At 43.3% G+C, this 12760-nt stretch overlaps 1 protein-coding gene across 4 annotated transcripts in view; it reads right to left on the reverse strand.

Annotated features, from left to right (window-relative positions):
• Window positions 1-12760, reverse strand: part of PKNOX2 (PBX/knotted 1 homeobox 2) — a 48419-nt gene that overhangs the window by 1669 nt on the left and 33990 nt on the right. For all 4 annotated transcript variants that reach the window (XM_041413858.1, XM_041413855.1, XM_041413856.1 and 1 more), the window contains exons 7-12: window positions 12194-12382; window positions 5594-5726; window positions 5424-5521; window positions 3228-3347; window positions 1455-1531; window positions 633-811 (exon numbers count right to left, since the gene is read on the reverse strand). In XM_041413858.1, coding sequence (XP_041269792.1) covers window positions 633-811; window positions 1455-1531; window positions 3228-3347; window positions 5424-5521; window positions 5594-5726; window positions 12194-12382 — 796 coding nt within the window. The remainder of the gene's footprint in view (window positions 1-632; window positions 812-1454; window positions 1532-3227; window positions 3348-5423; window positions 5522-5593; window positions 5727-12193; window positions 12383-12760) is intronic.

A 12760-nucleotide genomic window follows, 5' to 3' on the forward strand; every position in this document is an offset into this window, starting at 1 on the left:
GAAAAACTCCAGTGAAAAGCTTGGAGAGCTTCACCCATAGAGTATCCCACCTACCCCACTCACACCTCAAGGTCCAATCCTTAATGTTTTTAGCTAATGCATCATTAAATAAAAAGAAATCTTAGTTCTGAGCAAACAGCTGCCCAAATTGGTTGGGCAGATCTTCTCTTCATCTTCAAGTCCTACCTTTGCTTCTCTTCATCTCATCTGGTGTATGTTCATTTCTGCTCTCTTCACCTTGTCTTCATTTTCACTCTTCCTCATCTGTTCTTTGTTCATCATCTCTCTTCATCGTCATCACCTTCTCTATTCTTCTCTTCATTTTCATCATCTATTTTCTCTTCATCTTCTCTCTTCCCATTTTGTCTCAATCTATCTTCTCATCTCCATCTCTCCGTGTCTCCCCTCCCTCCCTCCCTCCCTCCCTCCCTCCCTTCCCAGCTCCTCAGGAGATGACCCAAGCTGTGCCCCACAGTGGGTGATCATCATCCTGGTGGACAACTGCAAGGACCTTCTTGCATGGACCTCTTGTGTTTCCCCACAGCTCAATAAAGCCCTCTAGAAATTACCAATTAAGGCCATAATTAATGCATGGCCACTCCTCCTGGAAGCCCACTGGGGCTTGTCCTTACCATCAGGATTTGTCCCTGCATTGCCCCCCTGCTGCTGCAGGACGCCGGCGGCGATGGAGTTGGGCCAGAACCGCTGCGTGGGCCGGTGCTGGGATTTGATTTTCTTGGCTTTGGGGGCTGGGTCCGGGTTGCTGGCGTCCAGCATGGGCTGCAGGATGCGCCGCCGGGCGTTTATGAACCTTCCCATGGGAAAGAGAGAGCACTGCAGTGAGTAAGAGTTGTTACACCAACACCGAGGTAAAGCAACGTTACAACAAATCAATGGGCTGCAATATAATAATAGGACTTTAAGAAAGCAGCTTCGTGGTTCAAAAAGCTGGTTGGTTTTGTTGGTTTTTGTTTTTATTTTCCTGAGGCACTTTATAGCTCTGCATTATTTTTCCTGCTGAGTTGGGAGAATGCTGCACATTGGATTTGCCAGGAGAGGGCACTGAGACCTTGCAAACCAGTGCTGACACTAAACACCACTGAACTCATCTCCCAGAAATTCCAGAATCCCTTTTTCCTGCTGAGTTGGGAGAATGCTGCACATTGGATTTGCCAGGAGAGGGCACTGAGACCTTGCAAACCAGTGGTGACACTAAACACAACTCTGGGAGCTCATCTCCCAGAAATCCCAGAATCCCAAAATCACAGGATATGCTGAGTTGGAAGGACTCACCAGGATCATTGAGTCCAGCTCCTGGCCCTGTGCAGGACACCCCAAGAATCAGCCTTAACCACCCAAGTTACACCCCTAAAAGCATTAAACAGCACCAAAACAGGGTGAAAAAGGTCCTAAAGCCAGCAAAATGACTGAGTGGGCCACCAGCATCTCCTCACCAGTTGTTGACTTGCAATAGGGTCAGGTTGGTTTGGGCAGCAATTTGCCTCTTCTCGTCCTCTGTGGGGTAGGGGTGCTGGAAAAAAAGAGAGATGGGGTAGCAAGATTGCATCCCTGTATGCAAGATGTCATCCCTGAGTGAAAAATAATGAAAACTTCCTTTTTTTTTCCCCCCCACCCTAAATTTGGTGGCTTCTTGCATTTCCTGAATGCAAGATTGAAGGGTGGCATCCAAGAGCATCCAGATTTCCTTGGGTGCACGTGGGGCTTTTCCAAGGCTTTCCATCAAATGCTTTCCTTGAAGAAAAATGTTCTTGGAGGTTTTTTAACTCTAGCAATTTTCCAATGATGGTTGTTGGTAAACATGAGATTTGTGCTTCAAGAGCAGTTTTTTGCTGCTTTATTTTCAGAGGCACCAATGAAATACCCTGAAACATCTGCACTGGGAACCACCAGCACTGAAAGCTTCAGCAACCAATTGTGCTAAAATGCTCTTTTCCAACCCCAGAAATTAAATCATCATCAAAGCAGCCCCATATGCCACATTTTGGAGCCCCAAACCAGTGACAATTATCATGGCTTGTTTTTCAGCTGTTAGCCCCCAAAACTGTGATTTCCTTGACAACACCAGCCAAAGTCAGTGCACACTGAAGATTCACTTCCCACTGGGGCCTCAGTAGTTAAAAATGGCAATTTTGGGGCAGAAATATCCCATTTTTGGGGTATTATTTCCAGCATTCTTTCCTCCTGCTGGTGCTCCAAAACTTCCAGTAAAATGATGAGCATTTTTGGTTAAAAACCACATAATCTCTGACACCAGATGGAGAAATCTCATGAGGAAGCCCAAATTTCTTCTGACCACAAGGACCAGGTTGTGAACAAAAGTCCAACCATCCAGCAGAAGAATTTTTTTTAGTTTTTCAGTTCTGTTTTGGAAATCTTAAACTAACTGGGGTTCTCCTAGTACTTGGCAGAAAATTGCTTTGCAGTTTCTGGTCTTTAAAGTCCAAATCTGCAGTTGTGCCCTCTAGAAACACGGGAGATGCATGACACAGCAACTCTCTTGTCCTCATTGCAACAAATCTAGAATTTTCCATTAAAAAAAAAGGCTGGAAAGTTCCCATCCTGCTGCTGCTTCATGTCCTGGCTGATTTTTCCACAAGTTGTTTCTTGGAGCTGTTACTGATGCCTTAGGGATCTCCCACCACTCTCTTCCTGGAGAGCCAGCCTTGCAACCAGTTTCCAAGTGATTTCTTGGCTGAATTATGCAGGAAAAAATGTGGGATTTTTGGCTTTTTGCCCTTCTCCCAGCCCTGCTGATGAAAGAGAACTCTTCATGCACAAAAATATCCAGTTTGCATCTAAGCTCCCTCCATCTTCCATCTTCAATCCCCCAAAACAGGGTGACTTTGCAATTCTGTGTTTTGACTGGTGGCTGATGTGCTACAACCCTACCTGTGAGCAGCTCTCACATTCCAGCTTGCTAGAAAAGGATATTTTGAAGCTGTTAACTGCAAAAAAACCTCTCAATTATCCATCTTCAAAAAAATCACAGGAGTCCCCTTCTAGATTTGCGTGTTTCTTGCATTAAGGGAATATTTTTTTCCCACCTGCAGTGACAATGGTAATTCCCAAAATACTCCCAAAATACAAACCACTTCGCACCTCCAAGCACAAATTCAGACAAACCACCACCTGGATTTGAGAATTTCTGGACTTTTTGTCCTTTTTTTCCCCACGTTTCAGGGTGTTTTGGTGGCCGAGGTGCTCACCATGAGGTGCTGGAAGAGCCATGAGCGCATGATGTTGGTGGCGTGTTTGGGCAGGACGCCCCGCTTGTTCTTGGACTTCTTGTCCTCACCATCAAGGAGGGAGGTGAGATCCAGGTTCACCTGCCAGGGCAAAAGGAATGGGGAGAGAATTGCATGAAAATGGTGATGGGCAACCCAAAAAATGAGCAAAACCAAGCCAAAATGGGAGTGGGATGAGTGAAAAAAACCTGGCACTTCAGGAGTGTCCAAAACCCATTTCCTGCTCCACCAAATCTGCATAAATGCAGTTTTTCTCACAGAAGGTGTATTTTTTATCTCAATTTTTTTTGTCAATGCTTTACAAGGGGTAATGGCACTGTTGGGGAGTGTAGTGACAACACCATGGCCAATTTCAATGTGTGCTTTAGGAAGAAAACACTTTTACCTGAAAAAATAAAGTTAAAAAACCCCAAACCTCATAAAAAGATTATTTTCTCAACTGAAAGTTAAAAAAACCCCTGCCACTCACCAATCCCTTGCAAACCCATATTCCTCACCCAGCTGATTTCTACCACAAGGAGGGAGATGCCCATTGAGCCAAAATTTGCTTTTTTGCCCCCCAGAAATGAAAAAGAAACATCTTGCTGCACGAGAAGTTTTAATGAGGATTCAGGAACCAAACTGAAATCTAAGCACTTGAGTTAAAAAGGGATTTTTTTTTTCCCCGAGTCTTCATCAAAACACTTCTCCTGGATGAATTAAACATCAGGCCAGCAGGTCCCTGTGATTCCCCTGGGCTCCAGCTGAATAAATCATGCCAGTGGCACAGGAAGAGCATCCGAAGGTGCTTGTCCAGGCTCTCTCCCTGCCCCAATATTCCCTGTGCACATGTTTTTCCCACCACAGAGGGTTTTGCTGCAAGATTTAAACCTGCAGTCGAGAGATATTATAGAAAGGAAATTTTTAAGCTTTGCACAGGTGAAAAAAAAACCTGCCAGGGAGATGGCAATGCTGTTTGTTTCGTTTTATAAAAGGGTCCTGCAAATAAAATGGGGCATTTCAGGAATAATGGGGGTGAATTTCTGCTGCTCTTCCCCCAGGAAGCAGGGTTACAGAAATTGATGGGTTTTTTTAGTTTTTTTTTTAACAAATTCCTGGGGTTGGGAAGAGCTCATGGACAAGCTGTGCTAATAAATCCAGCTCTGCTCCAAATCATTGTCTCACTGCAAGAACGCAGGGATCATTGCATAACTCACTGCAATATCAGGAAAAAAGAAGAATAAAACCAGAGCAATGGCTGAAAAATATCCCCAAATTCAGAAAGGAAGACCTAAAAATGAGCCTTTCCCACGAGTGCCATGATTGCTGTGCTGGACAGGCAATGCCAGTGATCCCAGATCTATAACATATCAGCATATCTATTAATATATATATCAGCAATAATATCTATCAGTATACATATCAGCAATAATATCAGCAATACCAGCAATAATATTTATCTATATCCTATTGTCACCCTGATTTTGTAAGACTTTGTTAAGCCTTCTGATGTTTACATTATTTCAACAAACTTTCTCACACACAGTTCTGTAAATAACCTATGTTTTGCATTCTTTCATGGAGGTGGAGAGAATTGATGGACCCTTGGTCTGTCCAGTGGCATTGGAGAGGTGGCACTGTCACCCTCCAATCCACTGTCACCTTTAGAAAACTATAAATGTTAGAGTCAGAAAATAAAGGTTCTTCTTTTTTGTTCCCCTCGAGAGCAGCAGTGTCTGTGTCATCATTTCGTGCTTTATCACAACATCCTATCCTATCCTATCTATAATTATTAATATAATTTATAGAATATGCAATATGTACAATGCACAGTGTGTATATATATATATATACACATAATGAAAGATACAGAATAAAATCCCATGTTCTATCACACATTCCAAATAACAGATGTTGTTACATGTTATATATTGCACTAAATAATATTATGCACATTATTATTATATGTTGTAACATTTTACAACAACAATATAAGCATTGCTACAACTTCTCAGGTCACTGCAATAATTTGTCAGGCACCCCAAAGGCACCTGGCAGACGGCTTTAATCAACGTTTCTTGCTAATTAAAAATGGAAGGCGCTCCAAGGACTGCAGGGATGGAGGAATGGGGCGTGCCTGCAGGCTGCAGTGCAGAGCTGGAGCGGGGCAGGCCTTACCTGGGCGCTGGGGATCTGCAGGGCCCCGGGGGTGATGGCCTGGGCGAGCACCTGGCCCTGCGACGTCACCATGGTCACGGGCTGGTACAGGGCTCCACCTGTGGCAAAGAACACGTGTGGGGGCACCAAACCCGCCGAGCCCCCTGCCCAGCCCCTGCCCTGCTGCCTACCTGGCACGGCGGGCGAGCCGCTGCCGGTGCCCATGGCCAGGTTGCCGGGGGGCAGCGCGGCCGCGGGCACCACGATGCCCGCCGGAGGGTTGGAGGCCGGCGGCAGCGCCGCTGGAGAGCTCTGCAGCATCTCCTGCACAGAAGAAAACACCAAACCCGTGCGTTTTAGCGGGAAAGTTTTATTTTTTTTGTCCCCCCCCTAAATTTTTTTTTTTTTTCTGGTTCGACAGGGAAAACTCGCGGGAAATTTTTCGGCTTGTTGCAAGTGCACAAAAAAAAAAAAAAGATGGAAAAATAAGGGGTTATGCTCTGCAAAGCTCCCATTTAGCATCTTCACCAAGCTTGTTTTCTTTGTGCAGTCACTGTTTTCCATTAAAAAATATGAAAGGGAAAAAAAAGATCATGAGGGACCAAAAGGAATTTATTTTATGTTTTTGTTTCTAAACATTTCTCTTTTTTTGGTGCTTTGACTGGGACTGGATGATGCAACCTTTGCTCAAATTCAGGGTGAGCACCATGCTTTACCTTACAGTAAAATAATAAAGTTAATAATAATATAACCAAATTGATATAATTCCTTGCAGCTTTAAGCTAATTTCTTGCAAAAATGGGCAATTTTTGGAACCAAAAGCTGTAATTTTACTTTAAGGCCCATCTCTGGAGCTACACCAAAAGACCCCAAATGGGATGATTATTTGATTATTTATTTTAGTATTCAAATGACTATTTGAGTATTTAATGTGATGTTTTGGGAAGGGAGGAGTCCCACAACTGAGGCTGCAGGGGGAATACAGGACAATGCACTCCAAGCTTCCACATGGGCAGGATTTTGCAAATAATATTTGTAATACTGATAAAATTATCATTGTAAAATAAACCAAAGATAATTACATCTCTCTAATTCACCCAACTGGAATGGAAATAAAACTGCACTTATTTTTTTTGTCCCTTTTTCTACTGACATTCCCATTCTGCATCCCTTCCCTGGTGTCCAGCTTGTTCTCAAAGTGTTGAACATAATGTCAACAACAGGCATATTTTTTTTCACCTTTTAATTAATTTTCCCTTCATTTTGATGCATTTCTTCAAGAATCCTATCATTTGGGTTACGAAAAGAGAACTTCCCTGGATTAGTAATGTGCAATGACACTGGAAAAGCCAACCAAGGAAATGTGATCAGGGTGGGAAAAGCTGCATCTCCCTTTCTCCAGGTGACAGAACTCCAGAGCAGGACTCTGAGTGCACCAAACCCATCCATGTGACATCAAGACCTGGCTGTTGGGGTGCTCTGTGTCCCCCTCAATGCATTTCCCATGGCTGGGGGGAAAACCTGAGATCTGTTCCTTTTTTTCCCCTTCTCCCCATCACACTCATGTAACTTCTGCCCCATCAATCACCACTGCTTTGCCTGTGCCATCATTCTCAATAAATGTCATGCTTTTGCTTTTGAAACCCCCTTATGGCACTTTCCCTTCCTGTGATGCCAATTCCAAAATGCTGGACCCAATGCCTCTGCCACAAGTTACTTTTGTTATTTTTCTTATCTGGAAATTTTGCTGCAATTGCTGTGATTTTTTCATTCGCTTCCCAGACATTCCTTTCCACAGCTGAATTAATTTTAAAAATGCAAATAGGACTGTATAATACTTGTACTTTTTTTAGTATTCCTTCCCCACCTCCAGTCTTCTGGGGGATGTAGTTTTCAGTTTGAGAAATTAATATCTCTCAGGATATAGAGAGCAAAAATCAGTCTCTTTTGCACACTCTTGGATTTGGCCCTGGCAAAGGATTCGGCTGATAAACACGGTGGAAATATTCATAAAAAACCAAATGTGGTCCAGGAGAACACCAGAAAGCAACTGGATATGGCCAGGTGCAACCAGAAGTTTGGAGCAGCTTGAATACCTCTAGCTTTCCTCCCCTGCCTTGTTTTTCCATGATTCTTCCTAAAGAAGGCATCCAGAAGACCATTTTTGGGCCTCCCCTGCCTTGTTTTTCCATGATTCTTCCTAAAGAAGGCATCCATTTTTGTAACTGCATTGGGAAAAAGCCATTTGGAATATCAGAAAACAGGAACTGCTGTTTTCAGATACAGTGGTCAAAGCCATTTTCAACAGTATTTTGTGATGAAAAAAATTACCTTTTTTTTTTGTGGTGTAGAGGAAAACTCTCCCAAAACACCATCTCACTGGTGTCCAAAAAGGCAGAATATTGGTAATTATTAGAAAGAGCTATTAAAGGAATTAATGGTCTCTCTGCAACAGAACTGTGAAACCAAAGTGACCCAATGGAAGTGGAGGATCCACCTTCAAATAAATATAGAGAGATATCTCCAAGAAGATTTGAAAAAATATATTTTGCATACTGATTGCCTCAGATTGCAAATGTCAGCCAAATTCTGTTAGGCTTGGCAGTTTTGCTGCAGTGGAAAATATTTTATATATTTTATATTTTGAGACTCAAGGAAATTCATAGACTCACAGAATGGTTGGGGTTGGAAGGGACCTTAAAGCTCATCTTGCTCCACCCCCTGCCATGGCAGGGACACCTTCCCCTGTCCCAGGCTGCTCCAAGCCCCAAGGTCCAGCCTGGCCTTGGACATTCCAGGGATCCAGGGGCAGCCACAGCTGCTCTGGACACCCTGTGCTGGTGCTGCACCACCCTCAAGCTGAAATGCTTTTGGCAATTTTGAAATCTGAGTGTGGAAAGAAATGCATCACTAGGTGTCTCTGCAGGCCCACATCTCAGCACTGATCAACAGCAAAACAAGATTTCTCCCAATTAAAAGTCAATTCAATGAAGAAAAATATCTGGGATATGACACAAAAAAAAACATTTTCTTACAATAACGAAAATGCTCAACTGCCAAATTGTAAGAAAGTGCTAAAATTCAGTGCTACTTGAGCTGCTGTCCTTGCCCTTGTGCTTTATAACACAGATATTAATTTTTGGGTGGTACACCATGCGTCAAAATGTCTGTCTCATCCTAACTCTGAAAACTACTTGTGCTGGGGGAAACTGGGATTAGTTGGAGGAAAGAAAAGAAACCCATGGGTTTGCCAAGAAAGAGCTGGTCAAACTCAAAGCCATGTAAGATAATTCATAAGGCTCCTTTGTGAATGGATGGGTGCCTGGAGATGAGAAAAAAGTTGGCTGTCAATAAAGGGAAATCCAGGGCTGATCACAGGGCAAACTTGGATGAATTAAGATCTATGTAGAGAAGCACTGCATTGAGTCCCACCAAACCAACTGCCCACCTCCTGCCACTAGCAGCCTGGGCCACTGGAAGGTGTGCCTGCCCTTGGCAGCAAAATGGGCTTCAAGGTCCCTTCCGACCCACCCCATTCTGTGATTCTGTGGAGAAGTTATCTGAGAAGAAGAAATGCTGTCCGGAAAATGCCCATTCAAACACTGCCAATCTGAAATGAGAGCTCAAAACCCCAAAATTTGATTCCATTTAAGCGTCCCTGGCAGTGCTGTGCTTCCCAATGTGATCGGTTTTGCAGCTGTTTTTTTCTTGCAAGTGGAGAACAATAAGGACCCCTTTGATGCCAAAGGAAAGTTGAAATTAAACATTGATTTAAATTGGTTTCCTCCCTCTTCCACAAAAGAAGGACCTCACCTCTCCCATCCTGGTCAGAAAAAGCTAAAAAAGTACTCATTAAATAAAAGGTGGGAGCTAAAAGGGCCCAGTGAGGGCCTGAGGTAGAAGAATGAAGCCAAGTGAAAAGCAACCAACAAAAATAGAAGAGGAATTGATTGCTTGGTGGACTTGTAGGACAAAGAGGCAACGACTCAATCACAAGACAAAGCAAAGTACAAAACAAGGAAGCAATGGAGAAAAGAGGGTACAAAAGTCTTTGTAAGGTAATGAAAGATCAGAGAAGACTCATCACATGGGAACTTGTCGGCCAAATTTGGGCAACACGGGAATCATCTCCAGAGCTGGCGACATGAGAAGATTTCAGCAACACTCAAAACACCTTGTCTGAGTGTTCTCTCATCTTCCCATCATCTCAGGCATTTTGCATCTCAAAAAATTCTTGCATTTCCATCTTAGAAAGCAGAAATAGCAGCAGGAGAAGGACCATCCTTTTTGGATACACCAGGAAATCCAACAGATTGTCCTGAGATGACATTTTGACTGGTCCAGACATTGTTTTCCCAGTTTTGTTTGATATCCTTGTTATTGTGTGTCCATAATTTTTTAAACATGTCCTGTGGTAAAAAACTTAGCCAAAACCTGAAATATTTCACTTTCATGACAAACTTGGTGTAGCTCAACACAAAATGATTGACGCTCCTTCCAAACCCTAAGAAAGCCTATTTGCTGAGAAACCTCTTTCATTGATACTAATTACATTTCATTATTTAGACATTTTTAAATTCTGAATGAATGGCCTATTTGCTCTCACATGTCCCCTCAGCATGAAATCAACAGGCTGAAAATTAGAGAAATGATCCCACTTGCCATTTTTTAAACATCAATCCAATGATTTTTCAGCTCTCTGGAGCATCCTTAGCCTCTAAAACTCAACTGATGGATATGGAGTATTTTCACCCTTTTTTATCCATGCAAACTCAAGTATACTCAATGAGTTGAAGCACTCAAGCACTTGACATGGTGTAGTTGGAAAATATTTGCCATTGTGTTGTCACTGCCCTGTCATCCTTATCCCATGACCAGATGAGATGGTGGCTCTGTCATGGGCCATCTCTGTGAATGCTTCAGCTCCACCTGCTGAAAATCCCTCAGGGGCTGAGCCAACATTTCCCCTCCAGCTGGGTCTTTCCTGGGTGTGTTCCCATTTATTTCACAACTGCCTCCAAATCCTCACTTGAATTCCTCAACTTCCGAGTCTGGCCCAGAAGGGAAATGGCAGCAGCTCTGGGTTTCCAGGAATCAGGAGCGCTTGGTACCTCTCCATGGGCCTGATTATTTTCCAAAGACTTGTGCTAATTTTCTGATATGATCCCCACCTCTTTGTGAGACACTAAATCCTCATTACTTTTCCTGACCGATGCATTCTAATTAGATCAACACTTAAAAAAAAAAAAAAAAAAAAAAGGAGGGGGGAGAAAAAATTCACAATAGCCACAGGACGGCTTTCCATCTCATTAACTCCCTCACTTATTATTTTCATGAAAATTACTGATAAAAAACGTGCATCTCCATTTGCTGGGACCGGGAGCTTTGTCGGCTCATATCTAACATCTCTCTCATCACCCGGGATGTGAGCTGTTGCCATGGCAATGCACAATAATAGAAACTAATAAATTACAAACGAGATGCTCGTTGAGCAATTATTGTTCTCTTTTATGCAAGTGTCTTGCTAATTTTGATCATAAGGAATGCTTCCATAAAGCAGCGAAGGGATAATAAGTCTATTTCTAGAGATTATTAGAATATAGAGTGAGGATGGGGTTTCTTAGATCAATGATTAAGTGGTTTGGTGCTTTCAGGGAACCTAAATAAGAAACTGAACTTTTCTGGGGGGCTTTTCCCTCATCATGTTGGGAGCTTCAAACTCTGCAGCACCTGGAGCTGAGCTGCAAAAAATGATTTTTTTTTCCCCTTTCCACCACCTTAAAAATGCCCCAAAAGCCCTAAGAAGGCCCCACCACCTGCCTCCTTTTAGGGGGAGCTTCAGGAGCTGCCTAGGTTATTTTGGGTTCACTGCAGTTATTTCTGGTGGGATTGTGCAACCCTAAATTCCATTTTTCTACCCCAAAAACCAAGCGCCTGTGAGAGAGAAATGCCCTAAGGGAACACAATCTAGCATCAAGTTTTTGGGATGCAACCAGCCAAGATTTATTCCCTGCACTGCAGATGCACATGAAGACCCCAACCCATGGGCAGCTTCTTTTCTGAATATTGAGTTACAGTCCCTTATTTTGCCCAAAAAGCCACCAAGGTTCAACTTCTTTTGGCTACTTGAGGTGATATTTCTGCAGTTCTCAGGCATTTCCTTGTACTCTTCCACTACCCTTGAGACTCCAATTGTCTTCTCCCAGCTAAAATCCAAATTATGCAAAAGAAGAAGCAAAGGGAATGTTGATCATGCTGGGGGAGAACTGCAAGATCTGCTCAGACACAAAAGGGAGCAGTGAAGCCAGAAAGAGTTACCTGAGACCCAAAAATCCTTTGAGCTGCCTTAAAACAAAAAGTGAGACAGAAGCAGTAGAGAAAATCCTGATGTTTTTCTCCTTCCTGCCAATAAATAGCATTTTTCATTAAAAAATGTGACTTTCTTGTTTATATGCCTACACACTTGCACAGCTCCCTTGCCCTGACATTTAATTGCTGCAACATTCAAGTTTAGGAGTCCTTCACTCTCTCTTGCAGAGCCACAAACATTGGGGTTGCAGCTCAGCCAACCCATGAAAAAAAGGACATAAAATAATTTAAAATAAAAGGGAAAAAGTCACCACAACATCATTTATTGCACGCTATGAACAAGGCACAGGATTTTTTTTAATTCTTGAGGATGACTTTTCAGGAGGCCACAGCTCTTGTAGAGCAAGTCTGAAACCTTGTTGGCAGCTCCCCGTTGGCCCAAGTGCCACAATGGTTATCAGAGAGGAATTTTAGGGCATTACCTGGGGGTGGAGGCTGATGGAGGAGGGGTTGGGGGAGTAGGGCCCCCCCAGGTCGTTCCTGAGTAGGTTGTCACTGTGCATCTTGGTTTTGAGGCAGGTGATGTAGCGGTTGCAGAAGTCCTTGCACAACTCATTGACCTTCTCCAGCTCCAGGAGGTGGATGCGCAGCACCTGGATCGCCTTCACCATCTACGCAAGGGCACAAAGTTAAAATCAATATTCTCCCCCCAAATCTATCCTAGAACTGATCCCCTACAGCAGAATGAGATTAATTTCCTCTCTCAACACGCACAAGAAATGTTTTTGCCTAAAACCCATCCCAGAGCCCATCCCTCTGCATATCTGCATTCCTTTTCCTTGCCCATCAATCATAACCCTGAGATCCAAGAGGAAAAAATTCACCAAATTCACCATTGCCTTCATGGGAATTTCTCCCCGTGCCCCAAAAAAAGAGTACAAGCCAAACCCCTCGTTGTTGAAAAGTGTTTGGTTATTCTCTGGAGGCCACTTCTTCTAACAAGATTACGGGGCTGCAACTCAGCCGTGAGCTGTTGCTGGTGCAAAGCC

This window comes from Onychostruthus taczanowskii, unplaced genomic scaffold (genome assembly GCF_017590055.1).
Source record: "Onychostruthus taczanowskii isolate IOZ18803 unplaced genomic scaffold, ASM1759005v1 scaffold43, whole genome shotgun sequence".
Lineage (NCBI taxonomy): Eukaryota > Metazoa > Chordata > Aves > Passeriformes > Passeridae > Onychostruthus > Onychostruthus taczanowskii.